This window comes from Anoplopoma fimbria, chromosome 15 (genome assembly GCF_027596085.1).
Source record: "Anoplopoma fimbria isolate UVic2021 breed Golden Eagle Sablefish chromosome 15, Afim_UVic_2022, whole genome shotgun sequence".
Taxonomy (NCBI): Eukaryota; Metazoa; Chordata; class Actinopteri; order Perciformes; family Anoplopomatidae; genus Anoplopoma; species Anoplopoma fimbria.
The window spans coordinates 8,852,304-8,876,175 of NC_072463.1; the positions used below are offsets into that span (position 1 = coordinate 8,852,304).

The window sequence follows — 23,872 nt, forward strand, 5'->3', positions numbered from 1 at the left end:
ACCACGCCTCTTCCGCCTCCGCGCTCAGAGCCAATCAGAGGGCGGCATACAGAAACACCGAATCCTATCGGCGAATCAGAGCGCTCGTTGTTGAGGACACGCTCTTTCACATATGCTGAGGCCCTTCTGCTGTCAACAGGGAAGAAGGTATGGCTACATTGTTGCCGCACCGGCTTCATGAAGTTCTTGTTAAAGTTGCGCCTCGTCTTATCCTCGAAACAGACCATTAACCGAAGCAGTTAAAGCTCATTTTAAAGAATATTTGTAATATGCTGGCACGAAGTTATTCTATATCAGCCCCACGTAGCGCATTCATGTTTATATTTCTGTGTATGTAAATTATACTTCGTGGCAGTTTTTTTATTGTGGTTTTTTTTTTGGTTGTGTGTGTGTGTGTGTGTGTTGCTGTTCATATGAGGTTCATGGTTTAGGTTAAGGGGGTCTGGCTGGCTCGTATTTTAGCTGACACCTAGTTGAATAGAACGAAACCACCAGACAGCCTGTGTGAATAGCTTTATTGTGGGCGCTGGCTGGTGTGTGTGTGTGTGTGTGTGTGTGTGTGTGTGTGTGTGTGTGTGTGTGTGTGTGTGTGTGCGTGTGCGTGTGTGTGTGACAATTAGGGGTGCAAACCTATAGGCCTTTTACACAGAGAGGGGGGTTGGTTTTTGCGGTCCCCGTCTGTCATCATAGCTCTGTGCAGGCTGACACGGTGCGTTTCCGTGCTGAACACTACATTAGCGGTGACAGTGAACCCGTCCTGTTGTTTAAGGTCGCGCATTGCTGTTGCCAAAGTCTCATCATCAGTGCCGAGGATGCCGCAGGCAAAAAAATCCAGAAACGCCCCAGCGTCTGAGTCCTCGGGCTCGGTCCAAGGTGGAGCTTCAGCAGAAGATGCAGATCCGGTGTCCCGGGAGGAGTGCCAGGCAGCAGGGGACTCAGGAGTAGGAGGAGGAGGAGGAGGAGGAGGAGAGGACAATGTTGGAGACAGCGAGATCATTAAGTCTCCCAGTGACCCCAAACAGTACAGGTAAATTCATATGCAAGCTTTCATTCCACACGTGGCCTTGTGTATTTCAATTATGCATTGCATTGTAGCCCTGTTACATGATTGATCTCCTCTATTTTGTGCTTAATTCTCAGTCACTATTATTTCTTAGACTTTCGTACAATGATACACATGCGAGGATACTTTTTTATCGTATTCACGAACGTGAAAAATGCTGAGAAAAATGACCCAGATCCACTAACCCAGATCCAAAAATGATATCGCGCCTCTCTTTCTGCTGGATCTGTACAGTTTTATTGTAGTTTGATGGGACGATTTCATGCAATGAGCACACATCAGTGCCTCAGGCCTCTTAGGGGCATACACAGAGAAACTTGCTGTGAAAAAGGAGAATCTCAAAGAGTATGAGATGCAGTCTCCAAGGAGGCATCTGATTTAACAGCCTGTCAGATTACAAAAAACAAACAATGAAAGCTGCTAATCTCAATGAAACAACACTTTTTTTCCTCAATGCTCTCTGTGCTTTTTCACCTTTTTGACTTTCTTTACCTCCAGATACGTCGTGCTTGACAACGGGCTGCGAGCTCTGCTCATCTCAGATTACAGCGGTCCGGCTGCGTCTGAAGACGAGGAATCAGATGGAGAAGATGAAGAGGAAGAGGAGGGCGATGAATCTGGAGATGAAACAGAGGATGAGTCTGAGGACGACGAGGAGGAGGAGGATGATGATGATGACGAAGGGAGGGGCAGTGATGATGAAGATGATGACGAGGCGAAAAAGAAGAAAAATGCAGAGAAACAGGTACCACCGGGAAGTGTTTGATATAGAGCTCCTTGTTTTTTTTAGCAGACTAGACAACAAACTTGAGTCATTTTGAAAACCAAAGATATTTGTGTTTTATATAAGATATGCAGATTTATGCGATAAAGTTGTCAGTACAAACTGTACACTATTTATAGTATTGTTAAATACACTTTTTTAACCACACTACTACCTTAAACTTCCACACATACAGAGCTCAAGCTACTTAAAAGATGTATTTTTCTCATTATTAACAAATGCCATTGAAAGAACAAAATCATTGATGTCTTAGTTAGTTTATTGGTTAGGAGTTAGCTATATCAGGGTTTTGTATCACTAGAATTATAAGTTAAGTGCATTGCCAGACTCAAAACATGACTCGATATCCTGTGTGTGTGTGTGTGTGTGTGTGTATATCAGTCTGCAGCAGCGCTGTGTGTCGGAGTGGGCAGCTTCAGCGACCCAAGTGACCTCCCCGGCCTGGCTCACTTTCTGGAGCACAGTGAGTAATCAACCAGAGAGGGGAACCAGAGAGGGTCAAGTCACTTCTTTGTAACGGAAATTGTCAACTTTGCTCGACCCTGCTTGGTCGAGGGTTAATTTGCCCTTACATTGTTTTTTTTATCACCTATCAAGTCAAGTGAGTTTAAATTCAAAAGCCCAGAAAATTTGCCTCCGAGTCTGTACGACATACAATACTCTTATATTCTTGGACTCTTCGACAAGACAAAAACTCCAACTTAAAGGAGCTGTATCCGACATTCTTTACATTGATATAGCAGCAAACAACTGTTTGCTTTGTAAAGTTATATAGTGGAGTAACATTGACTTGAGCATAGAATGAAGTCGCTCTCCCTCCATGTGTGTTGAGCTTCTCCTTGCTTTGTTGACGGCCTGCTGTACGTTCATGTTCGTGCCCGTGATCGTTATCCACTGGTTAGCTCACAGATGCCGCTCTGCACTGCTCTGCATACGGCGGTTACAGCTGATAACACCGTCCCGACCGTCAGTGTCGACTTGTTGAGATCCATTGAAAGGCAATCAAAACGCTCCTAATCTCTGATCTTGTGCCTTTTATGGGAAAGAAATAAAAATAAACCTCAGGAAGAGCAACCATATATAATGCATTCCAGGAGTTGTTTTGTTATTTTAAATTATTCAGTGTACCCTCCTTTTCCTTAACCTGTTTTGTCTACTTCTCCTTCAGTTAATAATCACTGACATCTCCCAGAACACAATATCCTCCTCCAAGCAATACAGAATGTTTTGGAACTTAAGTTTTTATGCATTAAGTTTTTATTCTGGTCCAAAAAAGCAAGAGTTGCTCTCTTTTTTTTTTTTTTTTTTTTTTTTTTTCTTGAAATGCAACATATCCTCTGAATCGTATTCCAGTCTGCTGATGCTACTGTCAGTGAAGATATTGTTATATCTGGGTCCTCTACTGATGTGATTGTTGAACGTTGTTCCTAAGTGGTCTGTTTGAAACAAATTGTTTATTCATTCTTTCACACTGTCATCAAAAATGTTGCAAATATTAAAAGAATGCTTTCAAATTCTAATGTGGCTCAGCGGGAAATATAACGCCATGTCTGTTTGGCCAGCTTCCCACATAAATAATAAAACCACAAATGCAAGGCACATCACCAAGCTGTGGTGGATTTTTCCTTTACATTCCTTTTATTTTTTTTGATATACAACTCATCTTCCTTCCCCCTTACTGTTTTTCTTTTCTCCATTGGGTCCCAGTGGTGTTCATGGGCAGCGAGAAGTACCCCTCAGAAAATGGCTTTGATGCTTTCCTCAAGAAGCATGGTGGGAGCGACAACGCCTCCACCGACTGCGAGAGGACCATCTTCCAGTTTGACGTCCAGAGGAAAAGCTTCAAAGAGGCTCTTGACAGGTGAGGGAGGATCTGAGTTTTTTGTTTAGATTTCGGAGCAGTCTTAAGAAGTGGACTTCTTGAGAACCATCAGATGATTTTCAGATAAACACAAAACAAAGGAATAAGAAAAAGGAGAAAATAAACTCCAGAAAACACTTTAAGACATGTTAAAACCAAACCAACTAGAAGATGATGGCTCTTTGGAAGCTTTGTGACTCTTCCTGGCATTTTTATACTTATAGAGAAAACTTGCTATCCTGGTTATAACTTTTACTCTGTTTGTCAACGACAGACGTGGTCAGTATTGAGATGCAACAACTTTTCGTAAATTCATCAATACTTTTCCTCAGTTCTTAATGAGAAGCTAGCTTCGGAAAAAAAAGATCGCACTTTATTGCATGCTTTATTTTGACACCTGTTAACCAACATAGAGCTCCCATTTGATAACTGTGATTTTGCTTCGCCCAAAAATATATGACCCCATATGATGGGGGAACGTGTTTGCTCAATATCTAACAACATAAAGTATGAATAAAAAAGATGTTTCGCTATCAGATAAGTCATGGGATATGCTGTAACACGGGCCTCTCACTTAATCTAAAAGACTTGAACAAACAGTACAGGCCCAATCAGCTGCCTTCCATCCTGCTGTTGTCTGTGGTCGGTATCAGTCTACATCTGATTGTGTCTGTCTGACCTGTGTCCTTTCTCTCTGGCTGCTATATGGCCCCTGATTGTAGCCTCCTTTGTCCCGTCAACCTCTTAGGTGGGCTCAGTTCTTCATCTGCCCCCTGATGATCCGTGACGCCATTGATCGGGAGGTGGAGGCCGTTGACAGCGGTGAGTGTGCGTCACTCCTCTTCGCTGAGAAGTTACAATTTCAGCTGTTTTGCTTGGAGTTAAACTTTTCATCAGCAGCATTGCTGAGTTCTCCACACACACAGCTCTTTTGCGTTCCATTGATCACCATTTCTCTCCGTTGTCTGAAGTTTTTTCCGCCTCTCCTTTTGTCCATCAGAGTACCAGCTGGCTAAGCCGTCGGACTCCCACAGGAAGGAGATGCTGTTCGGCGGTTTGGCCAAACCTGGACACCCTATGGGCAAGTTCTGCTGGGGTGAGTTGGTAAACATAACCGCTGGGACACATAATACACACAGGGCCTCCTTGGGGTATGTTGGGAAATAACAAACAGGAGTGCTGAGAAGAAGCCAAGTTTCCTTGCTTGCTCATATCCCTGCATTTTCAAACCGTTCCTTTTTACAGTGTTTTATAGTTCTGCTGAATTGATTACTTTCTTGTGACAACACCAGGGAATGCACAGACGCTGAAGCATGAGCCAAAAAAGAAGAAGATCAATGTCTATAAGCGACTGCGTGCCTTCTGGAAGAAACATTACTCTGCCCACTACATGACTCTGGCTGTGCAGTCAAAAGGTCAGGAAAATGTATTCCGTTTATTATACATCAAGAACCCAGCCTTATTAGTAGATTGACAGAAATGTAATTGTTTTCAATAATTTCATACAACAAATGAATGAATTGGAAAATCAATCTGTAGATTAATGGACAATTAAAACATAATTAGTCTCAGCTCTAAAAAAGATTCATCCGTGTTCAGCTGACTGTGGTTAATCATTCCCGAATCAACTCAAATTCAAATAAGTTAAGTCAGATGCAGAAGATATATAACACGTGTTGTCAGGTTTTCGCAGAAAATATCAGCTGACTAATTAACTACCCCATGAAGGTAAAATGATGACTAGTGTTGACATTTGTGCTGCGAAAAAAATCATCCTCATAAAACAGCTTATTTGCCTTCTGAATTCCTGTTGAAACCTCAAGTGCTATTTAGAGCAACTAGAAAATCAACTACTGTCATGTGATGCGAAGATGTCATGATGATTTCTGTATCCAATGAAAAGACAAAGTTTATATAAAGTTTATACTACCAGTATTTCACTTGGAATGTGATACAGGATTAAAATACTAATAATGAAATATGAAAACTGATTAATATATATATATATATATATATATATATAGTTTATATGGCAAAGTTGTTTGAAAACAGTTGCCTTTTTTAGACATCCAGTTGATATGGAACAACATTCATGTGGTGTCTTGTTTGTTTCCACCTAATGAATGCACCGCCACTACATCTACTTTTAACTCTATTTTGGTCTCCACCAACTCCTGCGGAAATTTTTGGGCTCTCTGGCTGCTAAATGCTCCGATATATTCACCAGCTACGCACTTAGTTTGTCCTGCCGTTCGGTGCTTGGCAGGTAGTGTACAGTGGGTTTGTGAGAGCTATTCTCTGGAACATCCACAGCTAGAAACAATCCTGATGAGAAAGATGAGAGTTTACCAAAACAGTGAAGTTGCCGTCATTAGAAATGGCTATTATAGCAGCTTTAAGTAATTATTGCTCAGGTTTCGGTCCTGGTTGCTCCATGTAAATGTCACGGGTATGTATTTCTGTAGGCAGACAAACTCTCCCCGTGCAGCGTCTGTGTCAGAAATGCTGAAGAAAAGCAGCTTCTGTATCCACTTACAGCACAGCCAAACAAACTGGGCTGAAACGATTCACTGTGTTGCATTGTTTTATTAAAGAATAAAGTCAATAATTGGCCTTTTTCCATCATGCTGTGAGCCTTCGATCACAATCTGATCTCATGCTGCGCGCAGGGCGAGAGATGTTTTTCCTCAAGCACAGATTGCCTGCAGAAGGAGGAGTGTCTTACATGAGACGGATCCCAACTTTATATTTATACTAGTGATACTGTCAGTGTCGATATCCTGTGGGAGAGCGCTCAGTAAACAGGGAGGCTTTTAAAGATGAAAAAAAACATGCATGCATCTCCTTCTACGAATCCCTGTGTGTAATTTGAATCCCACACAGGAAAGAGGGACTCCGCCAGTTAAAATGAAACAACTATATACAATTACAGAATAGTAATATATTGAATTACAGAATGTAATGTAATTCATTGAATGATTACTGCAGAAACTATGATGACCATGAATAGAATCCAAATCTGTGTAGATAAAAAGCACTACACACTCCTATTACTCCTCAATTTAGTTTTCTTTATTGTAAAAGACTTGATTGCAGTTTAATGAGTTTTATAAGATTTTAGTCTTTATTCATTACAAAAAAACAACAGTAAATCAGGTTTATATCATCAAGTATCATTTGGTTAGGAACACAGAAAGTGGTGACTTTTCATCTGTTTGTTGAACTAAATTATACAAGTGGGTATAGCTATAATCTATAATAATAAATTAATTTAAAAGAAAACTATTACAGATTGGGCATTTATTGGCTAAATGTAGTCAAAGCTGTTTGCTTTAGAACAAACAAACTGCATTGCACTGAAGACTCCCAAACCCAGAATTATGAGATTTCAGCCAGGGTTATTGAGATCCACTCAAACTCTAATTTATCCTCCTTCACTCGGCCTGTCTTTTTAGAGAAGCTGGACACTCTGGAGAAGTGGGTGAGAGAGATCTTCAGCAAGGTGCCTAACAAGTGAGTATTGGAGAAGCGGCTCTCAGTCACTGCCATGAAGCGCTGGTGTGATATAGATTGAGTCTGAAAATCCTTTGAGACTTTGCTCAGATGTAAATGTCAAGCCTTCCTCTGTCTTGCTCTCGGCTCTTTTTACCTCACTTCACCTCATTTCTTTTTCCTCCCCCCCCAACACCTGAAAGAGATAAATTCTCCCTAAAGTCAAACTGGATTAGTGTTTTCTTACAGAACTCCACTTCTGTTTGCTTTATGAGTCACTGCGGCAGGTTTCTTCAGAGAATCAACATGCATATCCCTGTGATGTGAAACCCCATAATGCTTTCAATTAAATTAAGGGATTACATAATCGTGTATGTGCTGACGCAATTTCTCTCATCTATTGGATTATGAAATATTGTATAGCCTTAACTCCTTTATATTAATTAAACTAATTTCATCACTCTGAAAACATATGCAAAGGAGCAGGTGCTTTTTTTGTGAATTGTAAGTGATAATTGGAAACGGTTATCTTAAAACTTATTTAATGAAAAATTTAATTTATCTCTTATTATAAATAGTTACCATATATATATATATATATATATATATATATATATATATATATATATATAATTACTCAAAAATGTTTAGTGTTTTCTTAAGAAAAGTATGAAAAAGCATTATAGTGTGTTTTAATGCACGTTCAATTGACATATTGAAATTGTTTATTTGATGGTTATCATCACTCTTGTTTCCTATAATTCAGTTTTTGTGTCCACAGTGCTTTATCCAAGCCAGATTTCTCTGAAATGCTGGATCCCTTTGGCACACCAGCCTTTAACCAGCTTTACAGAGGTACTGATCAATCGCCCTGCACATTTCTACTTACTGAATACATCTGTAGAGTACTGCCGTAGTTCTTAACATCTGAATGTCGCTGAGGTGTCAGGAGATTGTTTAAAGGATCGTAATGCAGACATTTTTTTCTGCATTGCAAATTTATGTTTATCTTTCTTATCTATTATTCAAATCTTTTTTAGAATCTTTTTTCTTTATATTACTTTACAATTTTACCTTTTCAAGCTTTTGAATAAAGCAGTATGAGATGGTAATTTCCAAAATCTGGTTGAACTGCTTACAATGTGTGAACAAATGCAAATTAGATGTTGCAGGGTGTCATGGCTACTAGTTTTAATGGATCACAAGCTAAAAAGGTTGAGGAAATACAAACCAGAACTAGAAATAAGCAGCAGTTGTGTTATCCTTCCGTCGTGGTGTTTCTCTAACTGTCTGTCTGTGTGTTGCAGTCGTCCCTGTGAGGAAAGTTCATGCTTTGAATATCACTTGGGCTCTCCCCCCTCAGGAGAAATACTACAGGTGAGCAACGTACAGTAGATATACAATATGTACGGTACAGGGCACATAAATCCAGAATAATACAACCCACAGCAGACCATGCTTTCCTCTGACGTGGACCAAACTGCATCAAAAATGTTCTATTTTTCTATGTCGCTGTCTTCTTTCTCCAGAGTGGAGCCTCTTCATACAAACAGACTCAGACCAGCCGAAAGATACCATGTTTGCCCTGATTTAAGAGGGATTGCATCAATGTTTTTTGTTTCCCCTTTTCATGTTCTTCCCTCCTCTTCCCAGAGTGAAGCCTCTCCACTACATCTCTTGGCTGATTGGCCACGAAGGCACAGGAAGCATCCTCTCAGTGCTCAGGAAGAAGTGAGTGTTATTGCCTCTGTCTATTTGTTTTTTCTGATTTGAGGGCACTCCAAAACCCAATTAAAAGGTCTTCAATTTGCTTGGTATACATGAGCTTTTTTCAAGCTCTGAGCGAGGCCCGAGTGTTCGGGCCCAATCTTCAAACTATACACTTTGCCAGCCCACTTGACAATGTGATTCATACATTCTCATCCCTTTATGGACGTGGTTGTACAAGAGCGTTTCAGCCCCTTGTTGCTAAGTGGCAAAGTGATGCGACAAACCCTCTGTAGTCCCACAACACCGAGAGCCCATCTAATAGTCCCTTTACCATCAGCACCACTTGGAGCGTTTGATAGAATATTTCTATTTACTGTGTGCGCTTTTTTCAATTGCTGATAAATGACAACAGAGAAATTTGAGTGTACTCGGTTGAAATTCCCAGTCGAACCAAACTGCTGAGGCAGTAGAGTGGTTGTTTTTATTGAGTTCAGACAATCACAACATCGAGGACCAAGAGGCTGGTTTGAAATTGGGCCATTGTTGTCCAATGCACTGAAATTAAAGAATGGTCAGTTTTTATATGTGTGTCCATCAAAAAGACTGTGGGGAACACAGATTCCTTAAAGATTAAAAACAATACCAGCACTTCTCTGCTGGTTTTAGTGCATTTATTATACAACAGAGTAAAAATGTACACTGCTGGATTCAGTTCATGTCAGTGCAATATAAAAACTTTCAGAGATAAAACCCTCTTGGTGTGATCCATCACAATCCACATCATTTCTTCTTTTCTGGTAATGCAGTCTTTTCAGAACAACCTTTTGCTATTAAAGTGCATCATCATACCATGAGAACATGTCTTCATGCAGATAAAAGCAGACGTGACGAAATACCCAGCTCAAAAATACAATAAATGTAAATCTCTGCAAGTTGCTGCTCCCTTTTAAATGAATCAAAAATGCTGCCTGTAAGGCCAGGCAAATGCATAACAGAATGATATAGCACGTCATTTATGTCAATCTGGGATTTGTGAAGTGGTGCTGACTGCCCCAAAGGGACCACAATGGTGTTTGTGAAATTGTCTGCAATCAAGAAGCATGAAATGACATATTTTCTACTTACTGTGCTGCTCACACTTCAACACAATGCGCATTCTCTTTCCAGTTTATTGCAGTGAAAGAATCCTCACTGGCTGTCCTGTTTTTAAAATCAATGTTAATTAATTGTGTCTTTTAGGTGCTGGGCTTTGGCTTTGTTCGGAGGCAACAGTGAAACTGGCTTTGACCAAAACACCACCTACTCTATCTTCTCCATCTCCATCACCCTCACTGATGAAGGTTTCCAAAACTTCTACCAGGTAAAGAAAATAACTTACTTTTTGACTCTTCTTCTCTTTATCATTCTTCTGTCCTCTGGATACATGGAAACGCTGCCACTTTGTCATGAGATGAGGAAGTCGGGCAAAAACAATCAGTGGTTTACGCATTCGTCATTATTTCATAGTGAATCATCCAAATAATTTCTTGTCAGATCTTGGAGAATCATTCAGGATAAGTTGTTGTACCCTGCATGGACCCAGCTGGCCTGTCTTGTTTTTCATGAATACAACAGGTACCTTCATTGGAGCCATCTGTCTGTTGCTATGACAATGGCAATCATTCAACGGGAGAGTTTTTCTAATGATTAATGAAAAAACATTTCAGTCAACAAATGTGCATTGATAACTGCTGTATAAATGCTGCAACAGCCTTGAGGATGATGTTTGATGAGTGTCGGCCTGATTAAACAATATTTTCTTTTGGGTTTTTTTCTTGATTTTGCTCTTTAGAAAAGTCTACGTTAGATTCACGAGATGTTCTTAAACTGTAGAATTGTTTAACCCCTTGTTCCTCTTATAATGATGAATCCTATTGTCCTTGTAAATCCAAAGCATGTACCAGTTGATCCTATTAAGCAGGTAAAAGTGCCTCCAATCCCATAAAAAGGCACGAGACTGCAGGGCCATCTGCAAACATTAATGGATATAAATGAACAGCAAAAATGGATACAGGGGATGTTATTACTTGTTGAGTAAACGCTCTATCTGGAGAAGGGAGCACAACTGATGAAGTAAAAACCGTTGCGATCTCTAAAATTGGAGGCATGGTTCCAGATTAACACAGATGATGTGAATTTAATTGTCGCGTTAATTTATTTTAAAAGACCATAATGCTTTGTAAAAAAATATTATAATATTATACAACTGTAGAATTCAATATGTATGTATTTATTTATTTATTTATAAGTCCTAATATGTGCTTCAGTGTCCTCTTGAGTGTGGGTACATTCTGTTCTTACCTGAGAACAAATCCCAGTATGAGAAAACATTGGTGGATATCACAATCTTTGTGAAAATTGCATCAGTGGGCTTTGAGAAGAAATTTCCTCTTAAAGGTTTGTGAATGAGGCTCATTGATACCACTCACATGTCCTTACAATCACAGCTGTCTATACTCTGTGACATGCATCCATTGCATCCAATCATTCCAACATACTTCTCTTCCTGTGTTCTCCTCTAACAACCCGATTGAGGACAGTTGTTCACCGTTAATAATTATTACTCTTTATTCACAAAGGCGGAGGGGACATTTTGATTTACATGTTTGAATCTTTAGAAGCTGGCAAATTAAGACTATTACTTTCTATTTAGCATGTAGTATCCAAATGATTGTCCTAGCTTGTTCTATCGACTGTAATCAAGTAACCATACGACGAGATTGGCAACCTTCGCCTTGCATCAGTGTTATTGTTTCCGTTAATGAAACTTGAGAGTACGCTTTCACTTGACCTCCATCATTATTTGGAGAAAAAAAGAAAGTAATTACAATAATTTTACTGATGAAATGAACGTGGCAGTCATTCATTAACGGCTGAAGAACTTTTAAGATTATATCATTTATGTCTGCTGTCCTTCACAGGTGACTCACCTGGTGTTCCAGTACCTGAAGATGCTGCAGACACTCGGACCACAGCAAAGGCATACACACACACACACACACACACACACACACACACACACACACACACACACACACACACACACACACACACACACACACAAAATAACATACTGTACAAAAAACTGCCCTTGTACTCAAACAGATTTTAGTACATTGCAGTGTAGAAGGTAGTTAATACTGCATTATACAGCTCATTTTTTAATGTGTACCTTTATTGTTTTTGTTATGTTGTTTTAATGAGCTGTTGATGTTGTCTTGGATGCATAAAGGTAATATTTCAATATCTTTGTTCATACATTCAGAGTATACGAAGAGATTCAGAAAATCGAAGCAAACGAGTTTCACTATCAGGAGCAAGTAAGAATCCAAATATTCATGTGCTGCTGTATTTGAAGATTTTTGGACCAACGGCGGTTTAATATTGTGTTTTTACGAATGTGAATGGTTTCCTCTTTGTCAGATCGACCCTATCGAGTACGTCGAGGACATTTGTGAGAACATGCAGCTGTTCCCTAAAGAAGACTTCCTGACAGGAGATCAGTTGATGTTTGAGTTCGACCCAGAAGTAAGTAGTTCAGTAGTTCGGGGGAGTGAACCAGTTCAGGGTTATATTCTAAAATCCTTTATTTCCTTTTTTTAGATAAAGATGTTAATGAAACGGGTCACTGAATAGCGGAAAAATATAGACATTTCCCTCTGTCTGATATGTTAATGATTGTATAGCTAACACCTTTTATGTGCCAGAAATATATTTCCTAGAGTTGTTGGTGCTCTCTTTGATTGGTGGATATTATTTTGCATCAAACGTTGCAGTCTAATTGTGGCTTTGCATATTTCTCTGTGATGACAGCAACTTCTGTTCAGTTTTGCTGCCTCTTACTGTGATTGACAGCTAAAATTGTTTTCACATAAACAAGTAATTTAGAATAAAGAGGGGGGGAACAACTCTCCTCTCTTCGCTGAAAAGTTGACTTCATGTGTTTGTGTGTGTGTTTGTGTGTGTGTGTGTGTGTGTGTGTGTGTGTGTGTGTGTGTGTGTCTTTGTAGGTTATCAGTGGAGCTTTGTCCCTCCTCACCCCTGAGAAAGCCAACCTGATGCTGTTGTCACCAGAACATGAGGGCCAGTGTCCCCTCAGGGAGAAGTGGTTTGGCACACAATACAGCGTAGAGGGTGCGTTTCTGTGTGTGCATACGTGTGTGCTCACTGCCAGTGTAACAGTTGCTTCCCACAATGTAGTCATTCAGTGAATACATTGTCTTTTTCCCCTTGTGTGGTGATATTCAGGCTGATAAAATGCAGCCAGCCAGCAGCAGAAATGCCAACATTTATCTCTGTCTTTTAGATGGCGAACAATAGTGCAAGAAAAACAATATTTCATTTTTGTTGGCGTTAACTCTTTAGGTCACTCATTTACAAACATTGATCTTAAGTCCAAATGTTTCTTGTGGGGCTAATATATGTTCTCTCTTCACACAGACATCCAGCAGGAGTGGATGGAGCAGTGGACAGGAAACCTGGAGCTCAACAGTGACCTCACCCTTCCGGCTGAAAACAAGTTCATCGGTGGGCGAATACACTTTGTGCACTACAGTCAAAACAAAAAGTAGATTGTTGTGGCCCAATACTGCTGCATGTACCCTGAGAAGTGTCCACTTAGATGATAATGAACAGGACTTGTTCCTGCAGTCTGTACTTTGGCTCTCCATTTATCCGACCAACAGATACAGTAATCAGATATATTGACCAGACACAGCATTTCGGTCAGTGTATCTTGTCACGGTGAACTCGCTGGTCCTCCTTTAATTTACATCCAGCCTCGAGAGACAACTTGCATTTTAGGGGTGAAGATTTAAAGTCAAACAAGGCACCTCTGATCTAACGCTAACTAAACTTTTAGAGCTGATACATTTTGGCATTGTACTCTGTTTATACATTTTTGTGGTAAAGCACCCTATTGCAATATCTGATAAAATGTGAGGAAATGATGCATCTCCCCTTATGTGCCCAAGGGTTACTGAATCATTTATTTATTGGGATTGGGTTATCTTTTACAGTTTTGACAACCGGCTGCATGTGAATCCCAAACTGGACATATTGAATTGTTGAAACTCACACATTATTTATGAGATTGCACCAAGTAAGAATTATGAATATTTTTATTTTTTTTCATTGTTTATGTGCATTCGTTCAGCCACCGACTTCTCCCTGAAGCCGTCTGACTGCCCAGACACTGAGTTTCCTGTCCGGATAGCCGACAGCGACAGGGGATGCCTGTGGTACAAGAAGGACAACAAGTTCAAAATCCCTAAAGGTGAAATATGTGGGAGCGTGTTGGTGTGTGTGCCTGCACTGTGAGCATTAATTAGCATGCAAGATGTTTCCACAAAGACTTTTGATATCATTTGAGAGGTGTTGACACTCGTTTGTCCTTCTTTCCTGCTGCAGCCTACATCAGATTCCACTTAATCTCTCCTGTTATCCAGCAATCTGCTAAGAAGTAAGTTCAGGCTCAAATATGGCCTTCTGTTTGTTTTTTTTATCTGTAACGCTAATTAACAACTCTTTTTTTTTTTTTTTTTTTATGCCATCGTCTGTTTTCTCTCTCTCTCTCCTGCTCTTTCTGCTCCTACAATTACATTCCCTTTTTCCTTTCATCACTTCAATCCTCCTTTTTACTTCCTTCTCATCCTCTGTCTTGCCCTACTTCCATTTATTCTATTACCTTGCTTTTATCCTTTTCTTTCCTTCCTCCATTCCCCACTGCTCACTGTTTTGTTGCCTGCTCCTTTCTTCCCTGCCTCTAATCTCCCTCTCCATCTCCCTCTTTCCCCTATATCTCACTCTTCTCACCTCATTTCCTCTACCTTTCCCTCCCTTGCTTTATTTTAATTTTATTCCCCTTACTTCCTCCCCATCATTTCTCTCCCTCTCCATCATTACCCCCTGTCCTGCCTCCCCCCTCCAGTGTGGTCCTGTTTGACCTGCTGGTCAACATCCTAGGCCACAACCTTGCCGAGCCGGCGTATGAGGCTGAAGTGGCCCAGCTGGAGTACAAACTGGTGGCCGGGGAGCACGGCCTCGTCATCAAGGTTAAAGGATTTAACCACAAACTGCCTGTGAGTGAAAGAATCTGGAGAAACCGCATACACAAACAGATAAAAATATGATATACATGCATAAAACCACTAACTGAATGCAGGGCTCAACTGTACATTATGCAATAAATATCCTTTTTTCACAGTAGTACACATCCTCATGCCCCATGCACCAGATCATTTCATATTTATAAGATAAATCATTAATTTGTTAAATGCGCTATAGCCCAAAAAGCATAGACTTTAATTCAAGTGTATTTGTTGGCTATATGTATATAACTTAATTTAATATTATTAAATTAACTTTTTTTTATACCACTTTCTAATAAAGCATAATTTACCTTTTGTCTCTCAGTGGTATATAACATCAGTATCAATGGTAATACATTGTTAATAAAGCTTTATAGATCATAATAATAGGCTCTTAATAGGAAATGCTTGGCATTTTGGGTGGAGGATATTCTCCCTTTGATATTTGTCCCACCCGGACACCAAATAGTTGGTCTTATTATTGGCTTTAAAGCATTTAAGGAATAGTTGCAAATTTTGGGAAATACACTTATTTGCTTTCTCTCTGAGTTCGATGAGAAGATTAATAACTCTCTCCTGTCTGTGTGTTGAATATGCAGCTGGAGCCAGCAGACGGCTTAGCTTAGCTTAGCATTTAGACTGAAAACAAGGGGGAAACAGCTAGCCTGGCTTTGCTTTAACTTACTATAAAGTAAATGTTGATCTTAGAGTAAAATGACTGTAGAATAATGACTCCCTTCCACCATGCAATGCAATTTGATCTCTGAAAAAAAAAATGGATTTAGGCTTAAAGCTTTTGGAAGAAAATGCAGTATATCCTTCGCAGTGTTTCCAATTATTTTCCAATCAAAGTACCTAGCACTAGCTGCAAAAGTAGCTAAAAGCAGCCAGATTAAGCCATATGCTCATTTGCATATTGGCGATGTCATTGTGTAATCATTTACATTCAGCCTAGTGGTTGTGTCTATTGCAGCAAGGGAGAGACTGCCTGCGGTCGGCACAGGATGAAAGGAGAGACCTTCATTACAGCATTGGGAAAGAATTACAATATAGTATATTTAAATATCATTCTTGCTTTTTCCCAGATGGTCTGAATAATTCACAAAATGTGTTGCGAGTAGAAGGCTCTGAGGAAGACTGCAAGCGGTCACTTGTTTTTGCCACAGCGGCGCAAACAATTATACCACTTGGAAACGCTATAGGAGAAAAGTTGAAAGCCGTCTATTGCCACTTTATGTCTCGGCAGGAAAGTAATAAGCCTATTTCCCCAAATGTTGACCTACTCCTTTAAGAAATGATTTATAAACAACTGCTCTTGCTGCTTAATTTAGAAACCTCATTAAACAGCGGGTCGGCATGCACACACAGATGTGTTTGTGTTGTGTTAATGCATGGTGGTGATGAGGGTGATTCATCTCGTCTGTATGTCTGTCCTTCTGTCCGTATCTCTCTTTAGCTGATGTTCCACCTGATCATTGACCACCTGGCCGATTTCTCGGCCTCCCCGGACGTCTTCAGCATGTTCGCCGAGCAGCTCAAGAAAACCTACTTCAACATCCTAATTAAACCGGAGAAGCTCGGCAAGTGAGTTGTTTACCTTCTGTCTTTTGACATTTCCAGCTTACTTTCTGACTTATCTTCAGGTCTGTGATGCCTTCTAGTGGTGAAATGTGTGACAGCCATGAATAGGGAAAGAAAAAACTCCTGCTCTTGTCGTCCTCTTTTCCTCTCTCACTCCTCCTCCTCCTCCCTCACTTATCTCCCCTCCTTTCTCCCAGGGATGTGCGTTTGCTGATGTTGGAGCACTGTCGCTGGTCCATGGTGGAGAAGTATCAGGCTCTGATGGCCGGTCTGACCAGCGATGACCTGATGGACTTCAGTCGCAGTTTGAGGGCCGAGCTGTACGCGGAGGGACTGGTGCAGGGCAACGTCAGCAGCGCTGTGAGTGGATGGCAGGCAGTGCACAGACAAGTAGATTGATTAGCAATGAAATTAGCTGATTAGCTAATGAATCGGTTAATGTTCTGTGTCTGCACTTGCATCAATTGATTCGGAGTCAACTTGACATTGTTCTCGTGTTTTTCTGATTTCCTCTCCTCACTCTCATACTCTTATCTCTACCTGTTCATTATCCTTTATTGTGTTTTCTCCACAGGACTCAGAGCAGTTCCTCCAGTATGTCACGGAGTAAGTCAGCTATTACACTGAATGCACTCCCTAACGAGAACACCAATACTATGCAATCAAATGGATTTGTTTTGCCGCCATACACAGTAATTTGCATTAGCTTCAGTTGTTCACGCCATGATTCCCCTTTTCACCTTCTTCACTTTTGCCATTTCCTCTATTTCCTCCTTTCAAACTTCCTGCCAAACTTCCTCCCTTCCTCTCCCCCTTACCTATTTTGTTCTCTCTTTCCCTTCATCCTCTCCTCCTCCTTTTATTCCCTCTGGCAGAAAGTTGCAGTTCTCCAAGCTGCCAGTAGAGGTGCCGGTGATGTTCAGAGTGGTGGAGCTCCCTGTGAAGCACCACATCTGTAAGGTCAAGTCACTCAATAAGGGAGATGCCAACTCTGAGGTCACTGTCTACTACCAGGTGCGAGCACATCTGCAGTGCATCAGATCCTTCACATTCTGACTTTAACATATACGTTTATTTATTTAAACTCTTTTCGTTCTCTCCATCTTTTCATCTAGTCTGGCCCAAAGCTCTTGAGGGAACACACACTGGTGGAGCTACTGGTGGTGCGTTTGTTTTTCTCTACATGCATTCATCCATTCATTCATTCATTGGGTCATTCCTTCATGCTAAACTGAGTTGTTGTTGTCGTACAGATGCACATGGAGGAACCCTGCTTTGACTTCCTTCGGACCAAAGAGACTCTTGGGTGGGTAAAGTTTTGTTTTCAATAAAATGTTACATTTTTTAAAAGGGAATTTGCAACATTTGGGCAAATAGAATATAAATCACCGTATGTTTCCATTAAACTTTATAACTTTTAAGAGAAAATAGGAAACTCATCTGCTTTTCAACTGTTACTTCATGTTACTTCACCCACATTGTTAAATGCAATTTATTAACTGTTGATTTTGTTTGTGTTCAAATCACTCTTATTTGTCTCCGTTTGCCATGTTTCAACTGTTTGCATCTTTTATGTGTATGATCTTTTGTAAAGCACATTGTGCTTATAGCCAATATAGAGAACAATATATAGCACCAATAAATAATTTTTCACCTTTTTGTGCAAATTGAAGGAACAGGACAGGAATAGAAATGCACTTTCTGTTCCTGCCTAGATGTCTCTCTCTTATTATTATTATTATTATTATTATTATTATTATTATTATTACTATCATTAAGCTTTCCAGAAGAGCAAATGTGTCCTGATCTTGTTAAGAAACTGAAGCAATGTTTAAGTCTCCACTTGTCTGACGACACTTTTCACATTTATTCGAATTTGAAATTGTCTCTTCTGTTAGTTACTACATGTTTAAATTCTTATTATATTATATTCCTTATTATTATACAAAGTAGAGAAAGTCAGGACAGTTGGGACATTAACTTGTCACAGATGTAAAACATTTTCTTCTGTAGGTATTTTTGATATTTCTCAGTTTACAGCTTCCCAACATCTCTCATCCTAGACGTCTCCTGTTATGTCTCCCTTTTGTAGGTACCATGTCTACCCCACCTGCAGAAACACCTCAGGCGTTCTCGGTTTCTCCGTCACCGTGGAAACACAGGCCACAAAGTTCAAGTGAGTCTGCAACGCAATCGTAACCTTTCATTCGCCCAAAGCAAGATATGCTTTATCTTAACTGCTTTTCCCAGAGCCAAGGTATAATTTATCTTACTGTTCACTCAAACGCAGCTACAATTTTTCTATCTGGCCCTGGAAAGAGAGAAGCCGGTGGAGCTGATAAATGACTAAAGCAGTCAAATACACCCTACGGCCTTTAATATATCTCTTACCTCTCATGAACTTTTTTTTCTCACAGTACCGAGCTGGTGGAGTTAAAGATTGAAGAGTTTTTGGCTTCATTTGGGGAGACGCTCAATTCCCTTTCAGAGGAGGCCTTCAATACCCAGGTGTGTGTGTGTGTGTGTGTGTGTGTGTGTGTGTGTGTGTGTGTGTGTGTGTGTGTGTGTGTGTGTGTGTGTGTGTGTGTGTGTGTGTGTGTGTGTGTGTGTGTGTGTGTGTGTGTGTGTGTGTGTGTGTGTGTGTGTGTGTGTGTGTGTGTGTGTGTGTGTGTGTGTGTGTGTGTGTGTGTGATGTCAAAAGTTTCTTTGGTGGATTAATAACACAATTCCTAGCCATATAAGACTAGCTTTACAATCTGCTGCTGCATTTTCAATTATTCCAGAACTCAAAGCAGTGTGTAGTAACCATGTGTATTGTGTGTGTGTGTTTTGTACAGGTGACTGCTTTAGTGAAGCTGAAGGAGTGTGAGGACACACACCTCGGGGAGGAGGTGGACAGGAACTGGGCCGAGGTCGTTACACAGCAGTTTATGTTTGACAGGCTCAACAGAGAGGTGAGTACAACAAACAAACACATACTCACACAGATACACACATCATCACCCAATTAAACAAATTAGTGCAGACCTCTTCTTTACGCTTGAGGACCATGTATCCGTTCTTTAGTCATTCCCTTACTTCCAATCCTAACCCTTATCTTTATTTCTGGCCTCTACCACATGTATATAAACGGAGACTTTGATCAGAGAATGCAACAATATGATATCCCCACACACATTACATTACATTACAGTCAGGCAGATGCTTTTATCCAAAGCGACTTACAGGAAGTGTATTCAACATAGGTATTCAAGAGAACACACATCACTACCATGTCAGTCAACTATGATGTGGAGTCTGGGCCTTATTATTATTAGTAGTAGTAGTAGTAGTAGTAGTAGTAGTAGTAGTAGTAGTATACTTATAATAATAATAATAATAATAATAATAATAATAATAATACATTGTTTTTGTATAGCTCTGTAAAAAGTGCTCAAATGCCCTTTAGATGGCAACAACAATAAAAGCAATAACGATATAAACAAGGCAGAGAGATGACAACAGAAAAACAAAAAAATCATAAAAGCAGATTTAAATAGTTGAGTTTTGAGAGTGTCAAGTGACAGAGAATGTCATGGTGCTTGGGGAGAGAGTTGTAAAGGGAGGGGGCGACAATGGAGATGATTATTATATTATATTAATGTTATTGTTATTGTGTATCTAAATGTATCTAAATTGTTGTGATTTTTATCTTATCTTATGACATACAAATAAATTTGCGTCGCCTTTTGCTAAAGAGCACATACACAACATAAACATGACCTGCTGTTTAACAAACTGGACACAAGCAAGTGTGAAAACTCTGAAACCAATTAAGTCCCTTTTTATAAACAGACACTAAAACACTTGACTGAAAGGCCAATAGCTAGCATTGCAATTAATATGGCCATCATTTTCATAGTTTTAAACATTTTGCAGAAGCTTGCTTCATCATTAAAGTTCACACCTCCCACACTGTTTATAAAGCTGAAGGATAGTAGCAGCAGGGCAACAAGGGCAAACACCAGAAGAGACTGTCGTAAAATACAGACGAGTTTTCCACTCACACGGGATCAGCGTTCCTACTGAATTAAGAGAGAGCTCTTATTACCTAACCTTTAAACTTAAACCTAAGGTACGGCTTAAAGTAAACCAAACCTGCAAACATGAATAATCATTCTACTTCATCTTTGGCACTGCTATAACACACCTTCATTATTTTTTACATATGCTCATATTGATAATATTAGGCCTCTAATTTGTAATAACCTGCCCAAGGACTACATATGAAACTTGGCTCATTAGCTACCTGACACATTTACATTGAGGTGGAAACTGAAATGTTTATTATTGCGCACTGCCCCTGGGGGAAAAAAAGCACAAAAAAAAAAACTTTGCCTTCGGACCTTATTCATTTAAGTCCAATATATACTTTATTTTGTAACTTTGGTTTTCTCTCCACAAACTCCAGAGGGGAATATATCTGGCTTTTTATCTGCTAGATGCTCGACTTTCTCTACCAGCTAGAAATTGTGTTTTTCCACCATTTGCTGCTGAACACTGTGGGTTTCTCTGAGCTTTTCTGCTGAGAGCTGTTGCTGAAAACTGGTTGAGAAAAAAAAAAAGACTGTAGGCTGTCTGAACCATCCACTAAATGAGCCATGAAACCATAACAGTGAGATAAAGAGGTTAAACTTTCACTGGAGAGAACTTGTCATTCAGTCCTCCTGGTGTTCTTACCATCTGTGTTTCTGTGTGTTTTAGATCGAGGCTCTGAAGCAGATGAACAGAGCTGAGCTGGTCTCCTGGTTCAAAGAACATCGAGGACCAAACAGCCGCAAACTCAGCGTGCATGTAAGCAATGCCTTTATGTTTGTAGAGAGACAGAAGGGTGTTTTTTCTTTTTTCCAATTTTGCGTGCATGTAGCGACACATTCAATTTATCCCTGTCTCCTAAAGGTGGTGGGATTTGGTGCTGAAGAGAAGGACGAGGAGGGTGGTGGTAAGAAAGGAGAAGAGTGCAAAGACGAGGATTTAGGTGGCTCCACCTACGGCGAGGTGTCTAAGCTCACCTTCCTGCCTGCCTCACCCAAGATGGCGGGCGCTGTATCCATCATGGACATCTCTGCCTTCATTAAAGACCTGCCCCTCTACCCTTACCACAAGATACTGGAATGAACTCCTGCTCAGACTGTGACACACACAGAGACAGCGGTGCTTTGCCTCTCACTGGGCCACCTTCAGGGACTCTGTCTCTTTAGAGATGCAGCCACTTAGCATGTGAAGGTGGAGGGCGGTTGAAATGGCTTCGGCTCCTCTCTGGACCTGGATTCTGCCTCTGGGGCCCAGCTGTAGTTTTAACCCACACTGTGTGCACAGGCAAAAGGCCTGGAAGTGATGATAGAGTTTTCTTTTAGCTAAGTGATGATCTTTCTGCTTTCTCACACTCAATTATTTTATATCCTCAGACACCGGAAGCGTGGAAGCGCTCTATCTATTCCTCTATCTCCCACTGACTGAAAATCTTTGGAATCAAATTTTCATTTATTTTGGTTCTCTGAGCTCTGCTGCTATTATGGCTCCAAATCCCAGTCTTTTCCACTGTTTGTGGAGCTGCAAAATGGAGTTTAATACCATTTAAAAACACAAATCAACTGTGAAAACTGCAGAAATGCTGAGTGCTTTGAACTCAAGACGTGTGTCTTTGAGTGAGCGTGTGCTGGATTTCAATCTCTGTGGTGCACTACTGTTATTAGCTGACCTAGATCATGCCCTGGTATGAAACTGCAAAGAGAATAAATCAATGAGTGATGAGTGAATAAATGAAGTAATGTGCTGACTGCGGAAACACACTTGACTCTATTAAGCAGGAAAAAGTACCAAAACTTGTGAAATGTCAAGTATGTAATTCAGTTTATTTAGATTTTTGGTGGATTTGATTTACTCTGCCATCTCATACTTAAGGTGGAAGGAATTTAAATTATCATTATTTAGACTTTTTTTTATATTTGTTTTCTCTTATCGGACACATGCAATTTCTAAACATATAAATTACACAAACACCGCATACGGCCGAGTATTGCTAGAATTCACTGTGCACAAATCAAGAACATATTTTTTAAAGTCAGAAGTGTTTGCATGCTGGTGACTCAGTATTGCATCAGCTGTTTAATTACCACAGGTTTAATTTATGTGTAAATTGTACATTCAGCTACTTACAGACTCTCTACCACCTTCTCCCCGAGGAAAAGGTTGTTGCAGGCGATATTGTGCAGGGCTTGTGGCTGGTGACACTCTGCACTGTTAAATGTAATTAAAAACTAATCCGGAGCCCAGCACAGCAGAGCGTGTTAACATAATTGACTAATATGCCCTCGGGGAGGCCTCATACTGTAGCAAAGTCTTCACCTGCAGTAGCCTCACATATAATGATAATTGTGCTACCTGTACGATTGGTAACAACATTTTACCTGTCTGTGATACTTCTCATTCCAAAACCATGAGAAATAATCTCCTGCTTTAACGACCTACAATTCTGGGGAGACTTTACACAAGATATTGGAACCTGGCTGCAGGGTTTATCAAGGTAAACAACAAGAGCATTAGTGAGGTCCAACACTATACTATGTAGGAAGGAAGGAAATTGTCATGTAAAATCAGGAAAGACAGGCAGGGCCTTGCCAAAAAGTTGAAAGCCAACCAGCAATATTTCTCTTAAACATGCAATACCACATTTGTCCACTTGGTGGCGGAAGAAACAAGCTGTAAACAAATTTAGGCTAATTTTCCCTTATACGTGCAATGCCATATTTGACCACTTGGGGGCAGCAGAAACGAGCTGTAAACACAAGTTTTGGCTAACAACCAGTTGCTTATTTTATTGATACGTCCAGAAGACACAGAGCAACATTAGCATTAATTTCTTGTTTCTTGTCATCTGGCGAATGCAACTCCCAATATTCAACCATCTTTTGCTCTTTTTTTATTTGTCTACTAACGTACAACTCCTGAGAAATTTTTTTTATTTTTGACTAACGCTAGCCCTTATGATAATTCATTTTTGCTAGCTTTATCGCTAGCTTGGTTCATCTAACGTTGGTCCTTGGTTAATAGCTAACAGTTAGCATATAATCGTCATTTAGAGCTTTTTAGTTGAAAACTTGAGTGAGCTACGAAATGACAGTCATGTCAAAGGGTGTCTCTCCTTCTAATACGATTTCCCTGGCGCTAAAATGTTGTTCCAGTATCAGTCAATGTTGAACATTGGCACCAGC

The 23,872-nt window shown here is 40.1% G+C and overlaps 1 protein-coding gene across 1 annotated transcript; it reads left to right on the forward strand.

Annotated features, from left to right (window-relative positions):
• On the forward strand, nt 1-22,442 carry LOC129103013 (nardilysin-like). The gene is made up of 32 exons (XM_054613256.1): nt 1-147; nt 770-1,027; nt 1,562-1,808; nt 2,229-2,310; nt 3,555-3,708; nt 4,457-4,530; nt 4,709-4,804; nt 5,001-5,123; nt 7,164-7,221; nt 7,982-8,055; nt 8,508-8,577; nt 8,854-8,931; nt 10,150-10,270; nt 11,871-11,929; nt 12,215-12,269; nt 12,373-12,477; nt 12,960-13,083; nt 13,390-13,476; nt 14,105-14,224; nt 14,359-14,410; nt 14,879-15,029; nt 16,495-16,622; nt 16,817-16,979; nt 17,194-17,225; nt 17,495-17,633; nt 17,735-17,782; nt 17,873-17,925; nt 18,712-18,795; nt 19,037-19,127; nt 19,457-19,573; nt 21,363-21,452; nt 21,558-22,442. Exons 1-32 carry the CDS (start codon nt 113-115, stop codon nt 21,774-21,776), a joined length of 3,387 nt encoding a protein of 1,128 aa, XP_054469231.1. The 5' UTR covers nt 1-112; the 3' UTR covers nt 21,777-22,442.
• Nucleotides 22,443-23,872: the final 1,430 nt, after the last annotated feature.

Bases quoted from the DNA above. Each gene is read 5' to 3' on its own strand.
- LOC129103013 (XM_054613256.1), top strand. From the start codon at position 113: ATGCTGAGGCCCTTCTGCTGTCAACAGGGAAGAAG. The intron at 3,709-4,456 runs GTGAGGGAGGAT...TCAACCTCTTAG, and splicing joins TTCAAAGAGGCTCTTGACAG to GTGGGCTCAGTTCTTCATCT. The intron at 18,796-19,036 runs GTGAGTCTGCAA...TTTTTCTCACAG, and splicing joins ACACAGGCCACAAAGTTCAA to TACCGAGCTGGTGGAGTTAA.